Source organism: Xiphophorus maculatus, chromosome 5 (genome assembly GCF_002775205.1).
Source record: "Xiphophorus maculatus strain JP 163 A chromosome 5, X_maculatus-5.0-male, whole genome shotgun sequence".
Lineage (NCBI taxonomy): Eukaryota > Metazoa > Chordata > Actinopteri > Cyprinodontiformes > Poeciliidae > Xiphophorus > Xiphophorus maculatus.
In genome coordinates, this window is record NC_036447.1 from 14,279,706 (window position 1) to 14,306,700 (window position 26,995).

The 26,995-nt window shown below is 37.2% G+C and overlaps 1 protein-coding gene across 25 annotated transcripts; it reads left to right on the plus strand.

Annotated features, from left to right (window-relative positions):
- The first annotated feature begins 195 nt into the window (after window positions 1-195).
- On the plus strand, window positions 196-26,426 carry LOC111608620 (mucin-2-like). Of its 25 annotated transcripts, none has more exons than XM_023333751.1 (51): window positions 196-282; window positions 1,890-1,941; window positions 2,018-2,059; window positions 3,316-3,396; window positions 3,498-3,560; window positions 3,734-3,796; window positions 3,902-3,964; window positions 4,069-4,134; window positions 4,239-4,304; window positions 4,421-4,483; window positions 4,850-4,915; window positions 5,020-5,085; window positions 5,202-5,264; window positions 5,632-5,697; window positions 5,802-5,867; window positions 6,252-6,317; window positions 6,422-6,484; window positions 6,589-6,654; window positions 6,759-6,824; window positions 6,943-7,008; window positions 7,218-7,286; window positions 7,391-7,459; window positions 7,994-8,053; window positions 8,246-10,300; window positions 11,146-11,438; window positions 11,813-11,877; window positions 12,011-12,159; window positions 12,550-12,630; window positions 12,860-14,036; window positions 14,100-14,716; window positions 15,086-15,438; window positions 15,634-15,698; window positions 15,880-16,028; window positions 16,795-16,875; window positions 17,941-18,921; window positions 19,126-19,262; window positions 19,440-19,501; window positions 19,739-19,881; window positions 20,576-20,644; window positions 21,296-21,468; window positions 21,657-21,718; window positions 21,825-21,964; window positions 22,169-22,375; window positions 22,580-22,716; window positions 22,895-22,956; window positions 23,194-23,336; window positions 24,007-24,135; window positions 24,836-25,008; window positions 25,197-25,258; window positions 25,361-25,500; window positions 25,724-26,426. In XM_023333751.1, the coding sequence occupies exons 2-51, from the start codon at window positions 1,908-1,910 to the stop codon at window positions 25,813-25,815; spliced, it is 9,390 nt and encodes a 3,129-aa protein (XP_023189519.1). In that variant the 5' UTR covers window positions 196-282; window positions 1,890-1,907; the 3' UTR covers window positions 25,816-26,426. The 25 variants fall into 25 exon arrangements, with proteins under 25 accessions (XP_023189519.1, XP_023189534.1, XP_023189516.1 ...); XM_023333766.1 differs by having other exon boundaries at window positions 14,478-14,716; XM_023333748.1 differs by having other exon boundaries at window positions 12,860-14,716.
- Window positions 26,427-26,995: the final 569 nt, after the last annotated feature.

A 26,995-nucleotide genomic window follows, 5' to 3' on the forward strand; every position in this document is an offset into this window, starting at 1 on the left:
ATTACTCATCACACTTTTTGGGCCTTTTTCTTAAACCTACGTCAATGTGAACCTCATCCTTCCTCATCCCGCCTCTGTCTGGATTGTTTCTGGTATCTTACATGAAGAGATGAAACGAGTTTAGCTAGTTAGGTTAGAAAAAGTTGCCTCCTTTAAAAAGCCTCTGCCACTGATAACTCCTCATTTCCATCTTCTGGCTTGAGTCAGAAAGGTGTTTGTCGCCTTCTTTTTCCAAACTGTGGTGACTGTAAGGGACTTGTGGGATAGTTGGACTATACTGAGGTAGGGGAAAAATATTACTTATTTATATTTCTTGTTTCAAACCCAAAATTTAAACTTTCAAAGATGAGAAGTCAATAATTTGTGGGAAGAAAAAGAGCGCTTTCCATATTTTTTAAATCTTAAATTTTCTGAATGAAGCTTAGACTTGTTGGGTTACTTTGCAACTATGTTGAAATTAATTTAACGTCCTAATTGTAAGTATTCTGATGTATGTTTCCTACTTTTATGCATTTTGCTAAATGCACATTGGCTTTGCATTGTTTCCTGGTACTTTAAATGAGAATTCAGTAAATGATGACAAAAAAGAATGACAGAAGAGACAAATCACGCATATGAAAAAACATTATGATGTGTTATAGGTACAGCAAACAACAGATTATTAATATGTACATATTTAATTTATTGATGTTGCTGTGTGGATACTTTCTATATAAATTTTTTGTAGGAATTAAAAGCAGTTGTGGTCTAAAATCGGAGAGTTTCAAACCATTTAGGATTTTTACTTCATTGTATTTTGGCAAATGCCTGGTAACTTAACCATTAAATTTCTTACAATAAGAGGTCATCTATGGAATAGGAGAAGGTCATTATCAAACATCTTATCCTGTCCTACAAATATTTAGAAACACGCAATTATGAATATCCTGAAAACTAAACAAACAGATTATTGTTGTTTCTGAGTACATTAAAGGGCTATTTTGGGTCCTGATTAACATCAAGGAGCCAGAAAGCAGTGAAATATACAATTGTTTTGTCATTTTTATTATTAGTTTGATTTATCTGTAGGTACTCTGTCAGTGACTCAAAACCAAGAATTTAAATGAAAAATTATAGCTAAATGTTTTATCTACAAAAATGAACATTTTCATTTTATATTCATTCTATTTCTCATTTGAAAGGTCCTGGAACTTAAAGAATCTTATCTTTTTATCACTTGTCATCATAAAATATTTATATAAACATACTTTATAGGTGACAAAAAGGATGCTGTAGCTTCTGCAGTTATATAGAAATACTTAAAGAACGCTGGTTAATTACAGTTTGTCATGATTGTTTGCTAAGATTTAAAGATGGTTAAGGAATTTGTTTACACTGTTTGTCCTGTGGAAAGTGGATACACCTGTTAATGGAATCTTGAACTGTAGCTGCAGATAGGAGACTGCTTTTTCATGTGAGCAAGAAGTTTCACAAACTTTCCTCTGGAATGCTGATGTACCCAGTTTGACCACCCTGCACTGGCAGTAAATCTCTTAAGATTCTGCTGTGAGTTAATTAATCTGTTTCAGGGTGAGAATGAGGATACAAAACTGGTGCAGCCATATTCACTGAATAAAAGGAACTTTTGTTCTGGTGAACATCTCAACTTCTTTCCTGGGTCCATTTCAAGTCCTGGATACTTAGAGTAAATTAATTTATGAGCCACTTTAATTTGTTAAATGTGACTTTAAGACATGATACTTAGGCAACAGTAAAGATTTGTAAGTGGTAATATCATGTTTTTTCTTAGGAGGAAAGCAGAAACCAGATCTATGTTAACAGTAGATTTACAATGTTCTGCAAAACAAAATATCATTAAAATGGTTTTATTTTGAATATATATTTCACAGAAAGCTGACACTTAGAGGATGGCACCTCACATGTTCCTTCTCCTGTTAGCAGGTAATGGAAATGTTAAAGTTCATATTTGAATATCCATATGTGGCTGAGCTACCCATTGATCACAGTTTTTCTACAGGTCTAATAGGAGCAGCAACAGCACAAGTTGAAAATACAACAGGTAACACATTCAGATTCACTGCATTACTCAAATTTTGAAGTTTATTATTGTGATTTCACAGCGTATTCTATCAGAATAACAAAAATTTATAACAATGCCAGGAAAATATAAAGGAAATAATCAGAAAATTTTATTTTTTTTAAATCAAAAATTAACAGACAAAGTTACAATCAGTAACTAGGCAAAAGCAAATAATTGCTATTTTTACAAATAAAAGAGGGGGACTTTTTTTTAACAGTTAATAGGTCTTCCTCTAGCCTTGAATTTATTTTGATGCATAATTACTGGATATTATTTCAATAATCCATAAGGTTTCAAAGTTATCCAAAACAACTTGAGTAACTGACTTGTAACTGACATACAAGTCAGTTACTCACTGACTTGTATGTCAGTTCAGTCAGTGAGTAACATGGCAGTACATAACATTTGCCACTAGAGGCCAGTCACAATGAAAGAAACATCAGGAAAAGTATCATAGATAAAAATATAATTTGTTATTTGTGCTAGATAATACTCATAATTGGTTTGGAAAATGACAAAATATAACTAATAGCTGATGCAAACTATAGTAAGATTTCTCCCATTTCTCCAGAATTTCTCCATTCATAAAACAAGAGAAAATGACTTCACACTTTCTTCTTTGGCTACTGGAAGACTTTTTAGGGCAATCACATCTCTACCATAGCACTGCAGATTCAGAGGCCAATGTTACAGCCAATACCAGTAAACAAATATTTCACTGCAATCAACTGAATCTTTCTATTAGTGAATTTAACATCATTAACATTTAGAGCAACAACTTCAGATGTAGTAATCTCACCTTCAGTCACTGCAATGTCAGCAGTCATTACAACCTCACTGCGAAGTAAAGCCTTAACATTTGCAGCCTGGTGGCCAATTGTAGGACCATCTCCCACATTCAATGAAACAATATTCTAAACCTTTAAAATTTAACTGAATCCCAATTTAACTTCAGAACACACAATTTCTATCTCAGTTTAGTAAACATGGCAAGTGTAGCGGGTAGCACAACCTATTTAATATTTAAAGCATTTTTACAAGCTGATACTCATGTTTAATAAATATATTTTTGTATTTCACTATATATGTTTATTTGAATTTAAAATAAAAAAACTTACATTTTTATAGCTATCACACTTTTTTATTTTGGGTACCAAGTAACCACAATAAATTCTGCCTGAAACAAACAAACAAACGAAAAAATTCACTTTAACTGAAAACGATTTAATTTGCAGAATCAGGCAACCTAACAACTATATTACCAGAGACCGTGGACTCAATACAAAATAGCACAGAGCTCACAACTTTGGCATCAGGTAATATTCCTTTAGCAGAGCTAAAATGTTGAGATGGGCTACATTCATATCCAAGAATATTCATATCCACAACCTGCTAACCAAATCTCTGCATTCAACAGGCAATGGATCAGAGTCAACAATCAATGAAACCACAACACAAGTGACTCAATCAACAACCTCAGGTAATCCTATTTATAATGCAGTGAAAGTAAAAGGGCGATCTGATTGTTTGCAGTGCTACAAATCTATCAGACCTATGATTAAATCTCTGCATTCAAATTAACAGCTAATGGAACAGAGTCTGTGCAACAAATCTAACAAGTCTTGAATGAATTCTCTTGATTCATTTCAACAGACAATGGAACAGAGTCAACAACCAATGAAACCACAACACAAGTGACCCAGCCAACAATCTCAGGTAGTTTTACTTCTACCACATTGAAGCTATATTGGTGATCTGATTGTTTGCTGTGCAACAAATCTAACAAGTGTGCAAATGAAATATCTTGATTCATTTCAACAGACAATGAAACAGAGTCAACAACTAATGAAACCACAACACTAGTGCCTCAGCCAACAACATCAGGTAGTTTTACTTCTACCACAGTGAAACTGTAATGGTAATCTCATTGCTTGATGTGCAACAAATCTAACAAGTGTTGAATGAAATCTCTTCATTCACTTCAACAGACAATGGAACAGAGTCAGCAACCACTGGTGCCACAACAGCACAAGTGACTCAGTCAGCAACCTCAGGTAGTTTTACTTTTACCAAAGAGAATCTGTAATGGTGATCTGATTATTCACTGTGCAACAAATCTCACAATCTTCGAATGCAATTTCTTCATTCATGTCAACAGACAATGGAACAGAGTCAGCAACCAATGAAACCACAACAACACAAATGCCTGAGCTAACAACTGCAGGTAGTCCCTACTTCTGCAGTTTCACCCTTATAGCCAAACTACAATAGTGATCTTATTATTTGCTGTACAATAAATCTAACAAGTGTTGAATGAAATCTCTTCATTCACTTCAACAGACAATGAAACAGAGTCAACAACCAATGCAACCACAACACAAGCGACTCAGTCAACAACTTCAGGTAGTTTTACTGCTACCACAGTGAAACTGTATTGGTGATCTTATTGTTTGCTGTGCAATAAATCTAACAAATCGCTTCATTCACTTCAGCAGATAATGGAACAGAGTCAACAACCAATGAAACCTCATTTAAACATCAATGAAACCACATTAATATTAATGTGGTTTCATTGGTTTCATGAAACCAATTAAACCATTGTTTTTTTCATGAAACCAATGAAACCTCATTTCCAAGGAGGGAATGGGGTGTCATTTCCTCCTTGGTAGTTTTACTTCCACCACATTTAAGCTATAATGGTGATCTGATTGTTTGCTGTACAACAAATCTAACAAGCTTACAATAAGACATCTGTATTCAATTAAACAGCCAATGGAACAGAGTCAACAACCACTGGTGCCACAACAGCACAAGTGACTCAGTCAGCAACCTCAGGTAGTTTTACTTTTACCAAAGAGAATCTGTAATGGTGATTTGATTATTCACTGTGCAACAAATCTCACAATCTTCGAATGAAATTTCTTCATTCATGTCAACAGACAATGGAACAGAGTCAGCAACCAATGAAACCACAACAACACCAATGCCTGAGCTAACAACTGCAGGTAGTCCCTACTTCTGCAGTTTCACCCTTATAGCCAAACTACAATAGTGATCTTATTATTTGCTGTACAATAAATCTAACAAGTGTTGAATGAAATCTCGTCATTCACTTCAACAGACAATGAAACAGAGTCAACAACCAATGAAACCACAACACAAGCGACTCAGTCAACAACTTCAGGTAGTTTTACTGCTACCACAGTGAAACTGTATTGGTGATCTTATTGTTTGCTGTGCAATAAATCTAACAAATCGCTTCATTCACTTCAGCAGATGATGGAACAGAGTCAACAACCAATGAAACCTCATTTAAACATCAATGAAACCACATTAATGTTAATGTGGTTTCATTGGTTTCATGAAACCAATTAAACCATTGTTTTTTTTCATGAAACCAATGAAACCTCATTTCCAAGGAGGAAATGGGGTGTCATTTCCTCCTTGGTAGTTTTACTTCCACCACATTTAAGCTATAACGGTGATCTGATTGTTTGCTGTACAACAAATCTAACAAGCTTACAATAAGACATCTGTATTCAATTCAACAGCCAATGGAACAGAGTCAACAACCACTGGTGCCACAACAACACAAGTGACTCAGTCAGCAACCTCAGGTAGTTTTACTTTTACCAAAGAGAATCTGTAATGGTGATCTGATTATTCACTGTGCAACAAATCTCACAATCTTCGAATGCAATTTCTTCATTCATGTCAACAGACAATGGAACAGAGTCAGCAGCCAATGAAACCACAACAACACAAATGCCTGAGCTAACAACTTCAGGTAGTCCCTACTTCTGCAGTTTCACCCTTATAGCCAAACTACAATAGTGATCTTATTATTTGCTGTACAATAAATCTAACAAGTGTTGAATGAAATCTCTTCATTCACTTCAACAGACAATGGAACAGAGTCAACAACCAATGAAACCTCATTTCAACATCAATGAAACCACAGTGATGTGGTTTCATTGGTTTCATGAAACCAATTAAACCATTGTTTTTTTCATGAAACCAATGAAACCTCATTTCCAAGGAGAAAATGAGATGTCATTTCCTCCTTGGTAGTTTTACTTCCACCACATTTAAGCAATAATGGTGATCTAATTGTTTGCTGTACAACAAATCTAACAAGCTTATAATAAGACATCTGTATTCAATTCAACAGCCAATGGAACAGAGTCAACAACCACTGGTGCCACAACAGCACAAGTGACTCAGTCAGCAACCTCAGGTAGTTTTACTTTTACCAAAGAGAATCTGTAATGGTGATCTGATTATTCACTGTGCAACAAATCTCACAATCTTCAAATGAAATTTCTTCATTCATGTCAACAGACAATGGAACAGAGTCAACAACCAGTGTTGCCACAACAACACAAATGATTCAGTCAACCTCAGGTAGTTTTACTTCTACCACAGTGAAACTGTAATGGTGATCTCATTGCTTGTTGTGCAACAAATCTAACAAGTGTTGAATGAATTCTCTTCATTCACTTCAACAGACAATGGAACAGAGTCAGCAACCAATGAAACCACAACAACACAAATGCCTCAGCCAACAACATCAGGTAGTTTTACTTCTACCACAGTGAAACTGTAATGGTGATCTGATTGTTTGCTGCACAATAAATCTAACAAGCTTTCAATAAGACATCTGTATTCAATTCAACAGACAATCGAACAGCGTCAACAACCACTGGTGCAACCACAACACAAGTGACTCAGCCAGCAACTTCAGGTAGTTTTACTTCTACCACATTGTAACTGCAATGATAATCTGATTATTTGCTGTGCAACAAATCTATGAGATCTTATTAGCGTATATTTTAATTAAATCTCTGCATTCAAATTGACAGCCAATGGAACAGAGCCAACAACCAGTGAAACCATAATAACACAAGTGACTCAGCCAACAGTCTCAGGTAGTTCTACTTCTACTACAATGATACCATAATGTTGATCTGATTCTTTGCAAAATATCAATCAATAATCAATGAAACCACAAAAACACAAGAAACTCAGGCAACACTTTCAGAAAATTCTACTTTTACTGCAATGTATTTTATCTGATTATATGCTGTGCAACAAACCCAACAGGCTTTTATTAAAATCTCTAGATTTGTTTCTGCAGCTAATGCAACAGAGTTACCGGCTACTGTAACTGCAACAACACACCAACCAACTCAGCCAACAGGTTCAGGTAATCCTTACTTTCCCACAGTCAATATGTTATGATAAGCTGATTGTTTGCTGGGCAACAAACCTAGAAGCCATTTAATAAAATTATCACATTTAATTTCCCAGGCAATATGACAGAGTCCCCAACTACTGTAACTGCAACAACACAACAAGCAACTCAGCCAACAGCTTCAGGTATTCACATTGTTACCAAAATCAAACTTTTATCATGAGCTGGTTGTGTGCCAATCAATTAAATATGCACCACTGTCAAAACCACATTGCATTTCCTCCTATTTTAATAATGTCCACCAAATCTTTCAATTAAGCTCTATTTTTCACTTCAGGTATACAGTCTTTTTTATTAATAAGATAGAAAAGGCTTTATGGGCCCATGTGTCCATGCAGGAATTTTGTTGCTAAAGTAGTGATGTGCTTACGTTTAGCTGGAAACGATTAATTTAGTTTTTTACAATCCTCATCAAAATCAAAATCCTCATGGTAGTTTTCAAATTAGTATGTCTAGATGTTAGACAAAAATGTATATGTTAGCAGGATTTTGATCCCAAAATAATTTCTACTAGTTTGTGCTAACTTGTTCTGTGCTTAACTCCCAAAATTATTTTAAGACATGTTGATTTTGAATAAATAAATAACAATCTGTAGTTTTATGTCACTACATAACCCATATTTAAACAAATATTATTTCCATGAATATTGTTCTTTTAGGTAATGTAACTTCAGAGGAAGTCACTAACATAACTACACCATCAATCACCACCATGCCAGGTAATCAAACATATACTTTCATCAAATTCTCACTGACTATTCCAATAACTTTTCACGTTATCCTAAATTTAGGGATTGCTTTTTGAGTTTAGCTTGTTGGTTAGATTTTTTGTAGTGAACTGATTTGTTCATAACATTTGTGATAACAAGTCAACACAATCTCATCCATTCTTAATGCAACCTCATCACCAGTAAGTCCATCATCACCAGCAGCCAACGTCACCTCACCTCCACTCGCTGCAACTTCTGAACCAATCAGTCCAACATCACCAGCAGCCAACATCACCTCCCATCCACTCACTGCAACTTCTGAACCAATCAGTCCAACATCACCAGCAGCCAACATCACCTCACCTCCACTCACTGCAACTTCTGAACCAGTCAGTCCAACGTCACCAGCAGCCAACATCACCTCAACTCCACTCATTGCAACTTCTGAACCAGTCAGTCCAACGTCACCAGCAGCCAACATCACCTCCCATCCACTCATTGCAACTTCTGAACCAGTCAGTCCAACGTCACCAGCAGCCAACATCACCTCCCATCCACTCATTGCAACTTCTGAACCAGTCAGTCCAACATCACCAGCAGCCAACGTCACCTCACCTCCACTCACTGCAACTTCTGAACCAATCAGTCCAACATTACCAGCAGCCAACATCACCTCACCTCCACTCATTGCAACTTCTGAACCAATCAGTCCAACACCCCCAGCAGCCAACATCACCTCACCTCCACTCATTGCAACTTCTGAACAAATCAGTCCAACACCCCCAGCAGCCAACATCACCTCCCATCCACTCACTGCAACTTCTGAACCAGTCAGTCCAACATCACCAGCAGCCAACGTCACCTTCCATCCACTCACTACAACTTCTGAACCAATCAGTCCAACGTCACCAGCAGCCAACATCACCTCCCATCCACTCACTGCAACTTCTGAACCAGTCAGTCCAACATCACCAGCAGCCAACGTCACCTCCCATCCACTCACTGCAACTTCTGAACCAATCAGTCCAACACCCCCAGCAGCCAACATCACCTCACCTCCACTCACTGCAACTTCTGAACCAATCACTCCAACGTCACCAGCAGCCAACATCACCTCCCATCCACTCACTGCAACTTCTGAACCAATCAGTCCAACATCACCAGCAGCCAACATCACCTCACCTCCACTCATTGCAACTTCTGAACAAATCAGTCCAACACCCCCAGCAGCCAACATCACCTCCCATCCACTCACTGCAACTTCTGAACCAGTCAGTCCAACATCACCAGCAGCCAACGTCACCTTCCATCCACTCACTACAACTTCTGAACCAATCAGTCCAACGTCACCAGCAGCCAACATCACCTCCCATCCACTCACTGCAACTTCTGAACCAGTCAGTCCAACATCACCAGCAGCCAACGTCACCTCCCATCCACTCACTGCAACTTCTGAACCAATCAGTCCAACATCACCAGCAGCCAACATCACCTCACCTCCACTCACTGCAACTTCTGAACCAATCACTCCAACGTCACCAGCAGCCAACATCACCCCCCATCCACTCACTGCAACTTCTGAACCAATCAGTCCAACATCACCAGCAGCCAACATCACCTCACCTCCACTCACTGCAACTTCTGAACCAATCACTCCAACGTCACCAGCAGCCAACATCACCTCCCATCCACTCACTGCAACTTCTGAACCAATCAGTCCAACATCACCAGCAGCCAACATCACCTCACCTCCACTCACTGTAACTTCTGAACCAATCAGTCCAACATTACCAGGAGCCAACATCACCTCACCTCCACTCATTGCAACTTCTGGACCAATCAGTCCAACACCCCCAGCAGCCAACATCACCTCCCATCCACTCACTGCAACTTCTGAACCAATCAGTCCAACACCCCCAGCAGCCAACATCACCTCACCTCCACTCACTGCAACTTCTGAACCAATCAGTCCCACATCACCACCAGCCAACATCACCTCCCATCCACTCACTGCAACTTCTGAACCAATCAGTCCAACATCACCAGCAGCCAACATCACCTCCCATCCACTCACTGCAACTTCTGAACCAATCAGTCCAACATCATCAGCAGCCAACATCACCTCACCTCCACTCACTGCAACATCTGTACCAGTCAGTCCAACACCTCTATCCAGTAAAGCTTCACCAACAATTACCATGAATTCAACAACAGTAAATATAACGTCAACATTACCCATTCCCACATCACTACCAGGTAATTTTCTGTCAATAATTGATTTATATGTTGGATTTAATAAGAGAAGTATGACAGACTTGCCACATCTGTACCTGCTAGCTCTCAAATTGCAAACCATACATTTTTATAGTTCACATTGCTCCAAAACTACACCAATCATGCAAATTCTTACCGTCACACCAGCGCAATCAAAATTTAATGGCAATGATATCCTGGATGAATGTTTGTGACTGTATGAGTCGTCAATGTCTTCAATTCACATTCTGAAGTAGATCATGTATTTTTTCTCTTCTGCTTAGAAATTACAACCTATGGATAAGCTGCTATTTTACTCTCAGGGATATAGCACATTTCAGCAACAAGGCATTTCAAAATGCTTTACATCATAAACACAAAAACACAAAGTCATGTAGCTTAGAATCAACAATCAAAGCATTACATTAAGTGAAGTGCCATTGTTATATTCTTAATTGATTATGTTTCAAGTACAACTCTAAACAGGTGGGCTTTTACCTCAATAAACATTCTCCAAAAAAGATGTCCCCAACAGTTAAAATGAGTTTACTAGCTGTTAGTAAAGCAGCACACAATGCCACTTGTAAGTTTCACTTAGTTTGATTAAACATGATGAAACTTGACCAAATGTGAGTCAGGGCCTATTTATCATAAAACTGAACCTCTTAACACAATCTCAATATTATGTATAAATTACTAAAATTAATTCCGTAGCAATTTTCCCAACTCTACCACCAATCAGAGCAATTACAAATAGTCTTTTGAATCATCAATCTGTTGACTATTTATGGACTGGGAAAAATACATAGTGTTAAGTAATAATTTTAAAATCTTTTTGTCCTGCTTAGTAACCTCACAGCAAACAGGTACAACCTCACCAACATTCAGTGAAACGCCACTATCTACTCTGTCACCTGTCAGCCAAACCTCAGCACCTACCATCTCAACTTTGTCATCTACAATGCCATCAACTAAACCAACAACTACTACAACTGCTGCTACAACTACAACCACAACACCTGCACCACCACCAAAGCCAAGAGTTATATTAGAATTTAAGGTGCAGCAAGAATACAAAAAGGAGTTGGAAAACAAATCAACGCCGGAGTTCATAGATCTTGCCAAAAATGTGTCTTCAGCAGTAAGTTTATTGTTCAAAGTTGTTTGTCGTATTCTATTGTAAGTTTTTAAAGACAAGCATCCAAAAGATTACAGCATTAGATAAATACTAGTGTACTATGTTTGAAAAACAATATAACAAATATTTTAAACTAACACATACTTTTATACTGATGCTAGAAATAAACCTGCTTACACAATCTGTCATGTATGTTTTTATCTAAAACTCCTGTTTATCTAGAAAATGTGTGCCTTTTACAGAAACATTTCTAAACATTTTTAGACTGCAATAAAAATGCATATGAGGAAAAAGTAATATGGCTAAAACTGTTACATTTATATAATGAAAGGTAATTTATCAATTTCTGGGTTTTTTTCTCCTAAAACTCTTAACAGCTTGATGCCGTCTATTCCCAGAGATTTGGATCTATTTTTAATCGAACTGAAATAAAAGGATTCAGGTATAAAGATGACATTTTCAGCCCTTTATTTTTCAAAAGCAGTGCACTTGCTTTGTAATGCAGAAAACTATTTAAAAGTGAATGGAACATAAGCCAATGGAACATATATATATATGAATTATTTGTGTTGCAGACAAGGATCGATTGTCGTCGATTCTGAGCTGATATTCAATAACATCACAGAAATACCGAATGCCAGTGTCATTGCTGAATCTTTAAAGAATGCGAGCTCCACCCCAGGTTTTGGCCTTGCGGTCAACATATCTACTATTGCTGCAGCTGGTAAGGTTTATTTACTTCCACTTAAAAATGTTGACTCATGTAAATTGTAGCAGAAACTGTTAGATCTATTCTTTTACGGTAAACATACTCACCTTAGCAATTACATCAGTCTGTCAAAGTAAATCATCAAGCATTAGTAAGAATGCTTGTTCAGTTCACCGCAAAGTTAATAGAGTAAAACATTTGTATTTGATTTTTCACGATGAAAAAATGCTCAGAAAAATCCCATGTTTAAAACTTTTTGCATCCACGCCCCAGCCTTACTCCAAGCTCCCCATAAAAGCAAACCAAGTATGAAAACAAAGTTCAGAACAAATTTAAGAACCACCAATAACCAATAGCAGAGTCATAGTTATTTATCTGTTATTTCTTTCTTTCTTTTTATTTTAGTTGAAATAGCTACAACTCCATCACCCACAACTGTCATCCCAACAACGGCTACAACATCAGTGAACATGACATCCATAACAGGTATTTTTTATTATTTGACGATTAATATTATGCTTTCTTTATTTTAACAGACCATGGTTATGTAATTATCTCCTGAAATTAACAATGAATGCAATTTATGGACAGGTATGATATTTTGAAAACTGTTTTACATAGTTATATTAAACTAAATGTAATATATTCTTACCTCATGAACATTCACAAATAACTTCCCTAATATTCAACATGACTTCATCACAACTTAATGCAGCCTCACCAACACCAGATACAACATCTGTACCAGTCGGTCCAACATCACCAGCAGTTGACACCACCTCAACTCCATTCAATGCAACTTCTGTATCACTTAGTCCAACATCACCAGCCGTTGACGCCACTTCAACTCCATTCAATGCAACTTCTGTATCACTCAGTCCAACATCACCAGCCGTTGACACCACCTCAACTCCATTCAATGCAACTTCTGTATCACTCAGTCCAACATCACCAGCCGATGACGCCACTTCAACTCCATTCAATGCAACTTCCGTATCACTCAGTCCAACATCACCAGCCGTTGACGCCACTTCAACTCCATTCAATGCAACTTCCGTATCACTCAGTCCAACATCACCAGCCGTTGACGCCACCTCAACTCCATTCAGTGCAACTTCCGTATCACTCAGTCCAACATCACCAGCCGTTGACGCCACTTCAACTCCATTCAATGCAACTTCCGTATCACTCAGTCCAACATCACCAGCCGTTGACGCCACTTCAACTCCATTCAATGCAACTTCTGTATCACTCAGTCCAACATCACCAGCCGTTGACGCCACTTCAACTCCATTCAATGCAACTTCTGTATCACTCAGTCCAACATCACCAGCCGTTGACGCCACCTCAACTCCATTCAATGCAACTTCTGTATCACTCAGTCCAACATCACCAGCCGTTGACGCCACCTCAACTCCATTCAATGCAACTTCTGTATCACTCAGTCCAACATCACCAGCCGTTGACGCCACTTCAACTCCATTCAATGCAACTTCCGTATCACTCAGTCCAACATCACCAGCCGTTGACGCCACTTCAACTCCATTCAATGCAACTTCCGTATCACTCAGTCCAACATCACCAGCCGTTGACGCCACTTCAACTCCATTCAATGCAACTTCCGTATCACTCAGTCCAACATCACCAGCCGTTGACGCCACTTCAACTCCATTCAATGCAACTTCAGTATCACTCAGTCCAACATCACCAGCCGTTGACGCCACTTCAACTCCATTCAATGCAACTTCTGTATCACTCAGTCCAACATCACCAGCCGTTGACACCACCTCAACTCCATTCAATGCAACTTCTGTATCACTCAGTCCAACATCACCAGCCGTTGACGCCACTTCAACTCCATTCAATGCAACTTCTGTATCACTCAGTCCAGCATCACCAGCAGTCAACATCACCTCAACTTCATTCAATGCAACTTCTGTATCACTCAGTCCAACATCACCAGCAGTCAACATCACCTCAACTTCATTCAATGCAACTTCTGTATCATTCAGTCCAACATCACCAGCCATTGACGCCACTTCAACTCCATTCAATGCAACTTCTGTATCACTCAGTCCAACATCACCAGCAGTCAACATCACCTCAACTTCATTCAATGCAACTTCTGTATCACTCAGTCCAACATCACCAGCAGTCAACATCACCTCAACTTCATTCAGTGCAACTTCTGTATCATTCAGTCCAACATCACCAGCCATTGACACCACCTCAACTCCATTCAATGCAACTTCTGTATCACTCAGTCCAACATCACCAGCAGTCAACATCACCTCAACTCCATTCAATGCAACTTCTGTATCACTCAGTCCAACATCACCAGCAGTCAACATCACCTCAACTTCATTCAATGCAACTTCTGTATCAGTCAGTCCAACATCACCAGCAGCCAATATCACCTCAACTCCACTCACTGCAACTTCTGAACCAGTCAGTCCAACATCTCCTACAGTTGACATCACCTCATCATTCAATGGAACTTCACCAACAATCACCCTGAGCTCAACAACAGTCAACAAAACCTCAACACTATCCATTTCCACATCACTACCAGGTAGTTATTTAGAATTTGATTGAACATGATGCTTCTTAACCATGTGTTTGAAGTTCTACTTCGGTCAGTGCCTGTATATCATGAAATATATCTGAACCACCTAATACAATCTCAATATGATGTTTATGCTGCTAAAATTCATTCGGTAGCAATTTCCCTAACTTTAAGAGCACTCAGTGCAATTACAAATATTCTTTTGAGCCAATAATACTTTGAATGTTTGTTGAGAGAAATTATCAAGTTACACAGTGATTATTTATAATATTTAAATCTTTTTGTTTGATTTAGAAAATGCAACTTTACAGCATATTTATAATATTACAATCTCACCAACAGTGAATACAACTTCTGTACTGGTCTTTCCAACAGCACCAGAAGTTGACACGACCCCAACTCCTGTCAATGCAACTTCTGTTCCAGGCAGTTCAACATCACCAGCTGCCAACATCACCTCACCTTCATTCAGTACAACTTCACAATCCACTGTGTCACCTGTAAGCCAAACAGCTGCACCTACCATTGCAACTTCCCCAACAACATTGCCATCAACTATGCCAACAACAACTACGACAACTCTTGCTACAACTACGACTACAACACCTGCCCCGCCACTTAAGCCAAAACTTAAGTTAGAATTTAAGGTGCAGGAAAATTTCATCCAGGAGTTGTCAAAAAAAGAATCACCAGAGTACAAAACCCTTGAGAAAAGAGTGACTGTTGAGGTAAGTTTGGTTCTTATCATTTATAATTGTCATATTCTTCATGGCATTACATTGTTTTAAGCTTTAAAATCCAGCATTCCAAGATATTGCAACGTTAGACAATTCCCAGTGTGCCATTTTTGCAAAACACCATGATGTATGACACCATGATATATATCTATTTACTGTTTTTTTTTCTCCTAAAATTTTTAACAGCTTGATGGAGTCTATTCCGAAAAATATGGGTCGAAATACAATCGATCTGTCATCAATGGATTCAGGTATAAATAAGACATTTCAAGCAAGTGAATTTTTAAAAGGAGCATAGTTGTGACTTCATGCAAAATGTTCCTTGTCATTTCAGTCATGATAAAAGCTTTTGTTGCTTTTTATCTGCCTGATATAGTTTACAATATATATATATATATAAACTATGTGAAAAATGTTTTATTTCTGTTGCAGTCCAGGATCAATTGTAGTTGACTCTGAGCTGGTTTTCAATAATGAGACAGCACTACCAAATACCAGTGATGTTGTGGAAACTTTAAAGAATGCAAGCTCCAGCCCAGGTTTCAACTTCACCGTCAACATAACCAGTATTGTTGCAGAAGGTAAAGCTTACTTCCACTTTCAAAATGTTGAAACTGCTAAATTTGTGTTTCTTTGTTAAGTGTTCTATTTCATGTAGAGTTTACAGGGTTGCCAAGACTCAGTCTTATAGGAAAAGACTCTGACCTTTCCTTATATTCTCCATCTCTAACTCTGTCTGGTTGTATTTCACTTTAACTAAGCAAAGCACCTCCAATCAAAGCAAGACATTTTTTCTACACAGCTCTCTGTGATTGTATTAACACAGTGGTACTTGGACATTTCTCTCTGAGCTTCTGATCACTCTGCTGATGGTTGTAGTTTTAGTGCTGCTGCTCGAGTATGACACAGGGATTTAGGTGGTCAGGATACTCTAGTTAAGGCAGGTTTATGATTTGGTCCTCTGTGCTTTATCCCTCGAAAAGAATTATTCATGTCTGTGTTTCTATGTCATTAGTTAGCTATGGTCAGAGGATACCGAGTACTTTTGAGTTTGAATCCCAGGAGTTTCCAAACTCAAAGAGCAAATAAACGTATTCACCTCAGTAATCCGATTTATCTATTTAACCAAATCATCAAGCATTAACAATACTTGTTCATCTAATTCCAGAGGATTTATATAATAAAAAATATAATAAATATATATATATATATATATGGCACACATCTATGCTTCCGTCTTACTCTGAGCTCCCCCTAAAAGCTTAGAAGTGGGAGAGAAGGCTTTGAAAAAAATTAAGCAATACCAATAACTAATAGTGTGTTGTTTATTTTTTTTTTACTTTTTAGTTGTAATACCAACTCAACCACCTCCTGTCCCAACTACAGCTGCAACAACACCGACAACAGCGAACATGACTTCTGTAACAGGTATTTTCATAAAACATTTGAAAACAATCATTATGCTTTGTTTTGTTTCTTTTTTAACAGACCATAATTATTTCTTAAAATGACCAATGAATGTAATGTCTGGATATTTATATTTTTAAGTGTTTCACGTCATTCTTTTGAACAAACAATAATATAACCTTTTCTAGTAAACATTCACTAACAAGCTCCCTAATAATGAACATGACTTCACCATGACATACTTCAGCTTCACCACCAAATATAACTTCACTGTCAGATAGTTCAATTTCACTTCCACTCAATACACCTTCACCATCAGACCAAATACAGCAGTTAACATTGCATTGCCTCCTCTCAACGCAACTTTAACCTCAGTCAGTCCTATGTCACCAGCAGCCAATATCACCTCACCTCCCCTTAATTAAACTTTTTCACCCATCAGAAACACCCATTGACAGTCATTATAAGGTCACCAGCAGGCTATAGTTTGGCTTCTAATGAAGCAAAACTGAATGCTGTGAATGAGAGAGCTTGTAAGACAATCAATAATGAAGCAGGTCTGGGTGAAAAGCTCTGCCAGGCAGAGACAACACATCCAAGATAAGGAATCCAAAACATGGGAGAGACAGTCTGGTTCTGATAACGCTGTAGAAAACAACTTCAACCCTTGTTGTACTTTTTACTAAATTAACTACATCACCACTGATTACTCACCAGTCTGATCCCATGATAATAGGCACTAAATTTGGTGGGATCTCTCTGGGTGTTTTTGGACAGTGAATTCTTCCTACAGTCTAAAAACAAGACTGTCAGGTTAATTGGTCTCTCTAAATTCTCCCTAGATGAGAGAGTGTGTGTGCATGGTTGTTTGTCCTGTCTGTCTCTGTGTTGCACTGCGACAGACTAGCGACTTGTCCATTGTGTACCCCGCCTCTTGCCCGTGACATTTGCTGGAGATAGCCACCAGCACCATTCCCGACCCCACTAGGGACAAAGGTGTACAGAATATGAATGGATGGATGAATATTTATATATGCTTGATTATAGTTTCTAATCAAGTTGTTTCCCATGTAACTTCACCTGAAGTAACGGCAACGACACCAGTAACCGCCGTGACTCCACCTCCAACCAATGCAACGACACCAGTAACCGCCGTGACTCCACCTCCAACCAATGCAACGACACCAGTGACCGCCGTGACTCCACCTCCAACCAATGTAACGACACCAGTAACCGCCGTGACTCCAACTCCAACCAATGCAACGACACCAGTGACCGCTGTGACTCCACCTCCAACCAATGCAACGACACCAGTAACTGCCGTGACTACACCTCCAACCAATGCAACGACACCAGTGACCGCTGTGACTCCAACTCCAACCAATGCAACGACACCAGTTACCGGCGTGACTCCACCTCCAACCAATGCAACGACACCAGTAACCGCCGTGACTCCACCTCCAACCAATGCAACGACACCAGTTACCGGCGTGACTCCACCTCCAACCAATGCAACGACACCAGTAACCGCCGTGACTCCACCTCCAACCAATGCAACAACACCAGTGACCGCTGTGACTCCACCTCCAACCAATGCAACGACACCAGTTACCGGCGTGACTCCACCTCCAACCAATGCAACGACACCAGTTACCGCCGTGACTCCACCTCCAACCAATGCAACGACACCAGTGACCTCCGTGACCCCACCTCCAACCAATGCAACGACACCAGTGACCTCCGTGACCCCACCTCCAACCAATGCAACGACACCAGTGACCGGCGTGACTCCACCTCCAACCAATGCAACGACACCAGTGACCTCCGTGACCCCACCTCCAACCAATGCAACGACACCAGTTACCGGCGTGACTCCACCTCCAACCAATGCAACGACACCAGTGACCTCCGTGACCCCACCTCCAACCAATGCAACGACACCAGTGACCGGCGTGACTCCACCTCCAACCAATGCAACGACACCAGTGACCGGCGTGACTCCACCTCAAACCAATGCAACGACACCAGTAACCCACGATCCCCCACCTCCAACGACTTTGACAACAGGTGATATTCTTTTCTAATTGAAGAAAGCAAGTATTAAATTGGAAGATAAATTTTAAAAGCACTGCAGATATCTTTACCATTCTCCACAGGCAAACTGTGAAATGTTAAAGTTTTTAAAGTTGTTTATTTATGATGGTTATAATAACAACAATAATAATAATCATAATAATAATGTCATCTTTTCAATATCAACAACACAACCAGTTACTCCAGCGACAACTCCAGTGCCAGCAGATTCAAAGCTCCAGATGACATTTGCACTAGTAGAACCTTTTATCGTGGGCCTGGAAACGCCTGGATCTGAACAGTTTGTCAGTTTCTCAACAACACTAACTAATCGAGTAAGCATAACTGATTTTTTGTAGTCTCATAATTGAAGTATATATTGAGTGAAACTAAATCAATATACAATGACAAAACCAGCCTGTGTAAATGAATAGACTTGTTAACTAAACATTCTTTGTGAATATCAACTATCTCCACTGATTTACTTCTTTTACTATTTTTCAATTCTTCAGATGAATGACATCTATAGGAAGAGATTCAGGAATTTTCTGCGAGTTCTGATCAGAGCTTTCAGGTAAATATCGGTGTTGGTCAGGAAGTGGTTTTAAAGATGTATGAAATAAAATTCCAACAAAATTATATGATGATCATAAACTTTTCAAACATTTTTCTTCGGTTGTGTGACTCTAATCATTGGGCAGTTGTGCCCACATTTAAATTTTATAATAAAACATTCAGAATATCAGATAATGTATTGTTGTTGTCATGTTTGTTAGAAATAAAAACTGCAATAACAATTTCCTTTTTGCAGACGAGGTTCAATTATCGTTGAATCTGATGTGATATTTGCAAATGCGAGCTCTGTGCCAGACCCTCAAGATGTTGCAGACACTCTGGTGAACAACAGTGCCAGCTTGAACTACACGCTGAACATAACAAGTGTAGTTGTGACAAGTAAGAGTTTATTTTTCCATCTGGTTGTTTATTACATAAAATAGCTGAAGAAAAATTGGGGTTAAATTTATACCAAAAACTATTCCAAAAGCCCTGATGGTCTTTGTCATTTTGCGGGAGTCTCGGTAACGACTATTTCTCCAACTGTGAATTCAACAGGTAACCACAAGACACAACCCTTTCCTATAGTTTAACTTCCTCTAGAAAAGAGAGATGAGGTGATTTTTGTAAATTCACTCAATGCAGCTCTGCCAACAGTTGATGGAGTTTTCCAATTGAATAAAGAAAGTCATTTTGTGTCATGAAATATAAGATAATTATTAAACATACCACAGAGGCTAAGCTTGGTTTATTCCTTCCTGCAACCTCTGAAGTTTTAGATTTCTTAAATGTTTTTTATAATAATAATAATAATAATAATAATAATAATAATAATAATAATAGAAATAATGATAATAATAATAATAATAATTGTATCTTTCCAACAAATAGTTTGTTTGCAAGGTATTTTACTGTACCTTTCACTAAATAACTTCATCACTAGTAATTGCTCACCACACAGACTCTATGACGTCAGCATCACAAGCACTATATTGCATTCACATTACTTCGCACTATTATGAAGGCAATGTAATATGAGGGAAACTTTGCTTGATTATGGTTTCTAATCAAGCAGTTTCTCATGTGACTTCAGCTCCAGAAAATGCAACAACACCAGCATCCACCGTGACTCCATCTCCAACCAATGCAACTTTGACAACAGGTGATATTTTTTTATTATTGAGCAAAACAAAATTCTTTTGAGTCTTATCTTGAAAGATAAATATTAAAAGCACTGCAGATACTTGGCTTGTTCCTAAAGGCAACCTATGCAATGTTAAAGTTTAAAAAGATGTTTATTTTTTGGTGCTAATAATAATAGTACTAATGCAATATTTCCAACAAGTACAAAGCTTGTAAGATAATTTATTGTATTTTTCACTCATTTAACTTCATCACCACTAATTCACCACCGTACAGTCACCATGACATCAGCATCACAGGCTCTATATTCACAGTCACATTACTTCTCAATAACAAAGAGAAACTTCACCAGAAGTTAGCATGACTTTACTAAATAGAAAACCAGTAGCATGTTAATCCATTGAGTCTACACAAGATAATTCATTCTCTTTTATAGCCAAAACTTTTTTGTGCCCCTGATTTTATTTTTTTATGAAACAGCAATGAGAGCTATCCCATTTGTTTATTTGTAAAATTTAATTGCCACAATTATGTTACGTATTGTTAATTGTGTAAATTTATTCCTGCATTTATATTTTGCTTGTAACGCCCTTTGTCTTCATCTAGGTTACTGTAAATTTGCCGTGTCAATGAATAACTGTTACTAATTTTACAATTTCTACTGTAAAAGCAGGAACTACAGCAGCCCCAACCACAACTACAACTGCAGCACCCACAGATCCTCCAGCTGCCACTGAGGGATTTCTTTTCATGAAATTTGGTCTCAACACAGAATTTAACTCAGAATTGGCCGACAACAATTCAACAGCATTTCTCCAACTGGCTTCAACTGTGGTTAAGGAGGTAATTTAACTTTACATTATAACCACTTTGTGTAGTAAGACTGCCAAAATGTAATAAATTAGGATGTATTTAAAGGTCTTTTAAGAAAATGCTAGAATATAAGGGGAACAAATATTACTGCAAAAGTAGCGCATTTACTGGGTGCTACTTGGTGCCAGGGCGAATTTAACATTTTCATTTTCTTTCAGATTAACAGAATTTGCCTTGGCCTCTTCAGTGGTTACAATCGCTCACGCGTCAATTCCTTCAAGTAAGACTGTATTATTGTCACTGTCTATATTTTATTGATGTTTTGTCATTTGGTTGCTTTTTAAGGTGCTATAATTAGATTTTTTTGTTTGTTTGTTCTACTTAAGGAGTGGATCTGTGATTTCCAACCTGACTCTAGTGTTCAGAAACACCTCTGTTGTTCCTAATGTAAACAACGCTCTGCCACTGCTGGAAAGGGAGCTTCTTAATTCGACACTGGGTTATATAAATGGCAGCCTGGTTTTAGGTAAGTTACAAGAGATGCAGACATTGAAGTACAATAAAGAGTTAACATTAAAATTACAAAGTGTAATGCTAAACAAAAATATTAGTAATAAAAAAGTTAAACACAATTTCACACACATGCATTCTTTCAAGTCATATGTGGAATTTGTAATACAATTCTAACCCTAACCCTAACCCTAAACTCCAACCAATGCAACGACACCAGTGACCTCCGTGACTCCACCTCCAACCAATGCAACGACACCAGTGACCTCCGTGACTCCACCTCCAACCAATGCAACGACACCAGTGACCTCCGTGACTCCACCTCCAACCAATGCAACGACACCAGTGACCTCCGTGACTCCACCTCCAACCAATGCAACGACACCAGTGACCCACGATCCCCTACCTCCAACGACTTTGACAACAGGTGATATTCTTTTCTAATTGAAGAAAGCAAGTATTAAATTGGAAGATAAATTTTAAAAGCACTGCAGATATCTTTACCATTCTCCACAGGCAAACTGTGAAATGTTAAAGTTTTTAAAGTTGTTTATTTATGATGGTTATAATAACAACAATAATAATAATCATAATAATAATGTCATCTTTTCAATATCAACAACACAACCAGTTACTCCAGCGACAACTCCAGTGCCAGCAGATTCAAAGCTCCAGATGACATTTGCACTAGTAGAACCTTTTATCGTGGGCCTGGAAACGCCTGGATCTGAACAGTTTGTCAGTTTCTCAACAACACTAACTAATCGAGTAAGCATAACTGATTTTTTGTAGTCTCATAATTGAAGTATATCTTGAATGAAACTAAATTAATATACAATGACAAAACCAGCATGTGTAAATGAAGTAGACTTGTTAACTAAACATTTTTTGTGAATATCAACTATCTCCACTGACTTACTTCTTTTTCTATTTTTCAATTTATCAGCTGAATGACATCTATAGGAAGAGATTCAGGGCTTTTCTGCGAGTTCTGATCAGGGCTTTCAGGTAAATATCGGTGTTTGTCAGGAAGTGGTTTTAAAGATGTATGAAATAAAATTCCAACAAAATTATATGATGATCATAAACTTTTCAAACATTTTTCTTCTGTTTTGTGACTCTAATCATTGGGCAGTTGTGCCCACATTTAAATTTTATAATAAAACATTCAGAATATCAGATAATGTATTGTTGTTGTGATGTTTGTTAGAAATAAAAACTGCAATAACAATTTCCTTATTGCAGACGAGGTTCAATTATCGTTGAATCTGATGTGATATTTGCTAATGCGAGCTCTGTGCCAGACACTCGAGATGTTGCAGAGACTCTGGTGAACAACAGTGCCAGCTTGAACTACACGCTGAACATAACAAGTGTAGTTGTGACAAGTAAGAGTTTATTTTTCCATCTGGTTGTTTATTACATAAAATAGCTGAAGAAAAATTGGAGTTAAATTTATACCAAAAACTATTCCAAAAGCCCTGATGGTCTTTGTCATTTTGCGGGAGTCTCGGTAACGACTATTTCTCCAACTGTGAATTCAACAGGTAACTACAAGACACAACCCTTTCCTATAGTTTAACTTCATCTAGAATAGAGAGATGAGGTGATTTTTGGACATTCACTCAATGCAACTCTGCCAACATTTGATGATATTTTCCAATTGAATAAAGAAAGTCCTTTTATGTCATGAAATATTAGAAAATTATTAAAAGCAACACAGAGGCTAAGCTTGGTTTATTCCTTCCTGCAACCTTTGAAGTCTTAAAGATTTCTTAAATGTTTTTTTATGATGATAATAATAATAATAATAATAGTAATAATAATAATAATAATTGTATCTTTCCAACAAATCGATTGTTTGCAAGGTATTTTACTGTACCTTTCACTAAGTAATTTCTTCGTCACTAATTCCTCACCACACAGACTCTATGACGTCAGCATCACAAGCACTATATTACATTCACATTGCTTCGCACTATTATGAATGCAATGTAATATGAGGGAAACTTTGCTTGATTATGGTTTCTAATCAAGCAGTTTCTCATGTGACTTCAGCTCCAGAAAATGCAACAACACCAGCAACCACCGTGACCCCACCTCCAACCAATGCAACGACACTGTCAAGTGCAACAACAGCAGTAACCACCATGACTCCACCTCCAACCAATGCAACTTTGACAACAGGTGATATTTTTTTCTTATTGAGCAAAACAAAATTCTTTTGAGTCTTATCTTGAAAGATAAATATTAAAAGCACTGCAGATACTTGGCTTGTTCCTAAAGGCAACCTATGCAATGTTGAAGTTTAAAAATAATAATAATAATAATAATAATAATAATAATAATAATAATAATAATAATAATAATAATAATAATAATAATAATAATAATAATAATGCAATATTTCCAACAAGTACAAAGCTTGTAAGATAATGTATTGTATTTTTCCCTAATTTTTACTTCATCACCACTAATTCATCACCGTACAGTCACCATGACATCAGCATCACAGGTTCTATATTCGCAGTCACATTACTTCTCAATAACAAAGAGAAACTTCACCAGAAGTTAGCATGACTTTACTAAATAGAAAACCAGTAGCATGTTAATCCATTGAGTCTACACAAGATATTTCATTCTCTTTTATAGCCAAAACTTTTTTGTGCCCCTGATTTTATTTTTTTATGAAACGGCAATGAGAGCTATCCCATTTGTTTATTTGTAAAATTTAATTGCCACAATTATGTTACTTATTGTTAATTGTGTTAGATTTATTCCTGCATTTATCTTTTGCTTGTAACGCCCTTTGTCTTCATCTAGGTTACTGTAAATTTGCCTGGTCAATGAATAACTGTTACTAATTTTACAATTTCTACTGTAAAAGCAGGAACTACAGCAGCCCCAACCACAACTACAACTGCAGCACCCACAGATCCTCCAGCTGCCACTGAGGGATTTCTTTTCATGAAATTTGGTCTCAACAGAGATTTTAACTCAGAATTGGCCGACAACACTTCAACAGCATTTCTCCAACTGGCTTCAACTGTGGTTAAGGAGGTAATTTAACTTTATATTATAACCACTTTGTGTAGTAAGACTGCCAAAATGTAATAAATTAGGATGTATTTAAAGGTCTTTTAAGAAAATGCTAGAATATAAGGGGAACAAATATTACTGCAAAAGTAGCGCATTTACTGGGTGCTACTTGGTGCAAGTGCGAATTTAACATTTTCATTTTCTTTCAGATTAACAGAATTTGCCTTGGCCTCTTCAGTGGTTACAGTCGCTCACGCGTCAATTCCTTCAAGTAAGACTGTATTATTGTCACTGTCTATATTTTATTGATGTTTTGTCATTTGGTTGCTTTTTAAGGTGCTATAGATTTTTTTGTTTGTTTGTTCTACTTAAGGAGTGGATCTGTGATTTCCAACCTGACTCTAGTGTTCAGAAGCACCTCTGTTGTTCCTAATTTAAACAACGCTCTGCCACTGCTGGAAAGGGAGCTTCTTAATTCGACACTGGGTTATATAAATGGCAGCCTGGTTTTAGGTAAGTTACAAGAGATGCAGACATTGAAGTACAATAAAGAGTTAACATTAAAATGTTAAAATGTTAAAGTGTAATGCTAAACAAAAATATTAGCAATAAAAAAGTTAAACACAATTTCACACACATGCATTCTTTCAAGTCATATGTGGAATTTGTAATACAATTCTAAAGAAGTTTCTCACTAATATATTTAATTCTGTTTTTAATATTTTCAAATCAACAGCATCGGGCGGTCCTCCTCAACCCACAATGGGAAGTTTGACTTTCTTTTCGCTAATCATGCTGGCTGTGGCACAGATGCTGATCAACTCATAGTACTCGAAGCATATGCATTGTCATTTGATGCAAGCAGGCATGCCGTAATATTTAAGTTTGACATAACACATGCACACTGTGAAATTTACCATATGTGGTAAAAAGATGTGTCCTGTGGGTCAAAGATTGAGAAAGCAAATTGGCATGTCCTATTTAATTTACTAATCAACTTATGTATTTTTTTTGTTTTTGAATACATATTTCTTTGATTTTATTCAGTAATAGTTTTATGTATAAATACAAATGTCTAAATTATCATGGGTGGTATATGTTTTGATAAATGTAATTCATGAGTCAGCATAATACATTTTTTTAATTTAAATCCATATTGCCCCCAAAGAATCTCAATGTGGTCAGTGTGGTATGTTGTATAATGCTGTGAGAAGAGCATTATACAACTTATTATGAGCTTATTATGAAGATTATGTAATTTAAAGTACTGTATTGTATAAGTTGTTTGATAGTAGACTGTAATGTCCTGACAATTATCTGTGATAAGTAATAAATAAGTAACTGTTAATGATTCCTGTTGAATATTTTATGCATGTTTACAAAATGCAAAAGATTAATTCTACTATGGATCAAAAATGTAATAAAACATTATCTTTAAAGACCTATGTTGGGATTATTTTATTTTACTTTGTTTTAGATTTACAATGGCATTGCAACTGAGTACTGTATGCATGGCTTTTTTACAGACTTATGAGAATTTAACTATTATAAACTTTATATTTTTGATCAAATTTGTTACAGATAGTTGAAAACAGAATAATACATACTAATAAAAATACATTGCTTTTTTGACGCAGTGTAATGTTGAAAATATTTCCCCCTTTAAGTCTTGTAAGATAATCAAGATAATTTATAGTTTTTACATGCCAGATTAATCTGAATTTTTTATATAATTTGCTTTACTTCATATTATACTTCATATTAAGTACTTCATATTCATTAAGGTTGCTTTTCCTTTAAACCATTTGAACAAGGGGAGATGATGATGTAAGGTCCATGGTAAGTTTTTGATTAAGACGATTTGAATTAAATTTGAATTATCTGTGGAGACAAGCAGAACTCTAAGGGAGAATTGTGAAATTCCTCAATGAATCCATCCCTTGATAAAATGCTTAGATATTTTAATTTTCTCCATTTATTTGGCCAAACTGTTTTATTCAAGTGTAAA

Excerpts from the sequence above, each read along its gene's own strand:
- LOC111608620 (XM_023333748.1), top strand. The coding sequence starts at position 1,908 with ATGGCACCTCACATGTTCCTTCTCCTGTTAGCAG. Across the intron at positions 23,337-24,006 it reads AACAAGTGTAGTTGTGACAA|CTCCAGAAAATGCAACAACA; the intron begins GTAAGAGTTTAT and ends ATGTGACTTCAG. Across the intron at positions 25,259-25,360 it reads TCACGCGTCAATTCCTTCAA|GAGTGGATCTGTGATTTCCA; the intron begins GTAAGACTGTAT and ends GTTCTACTTAAG.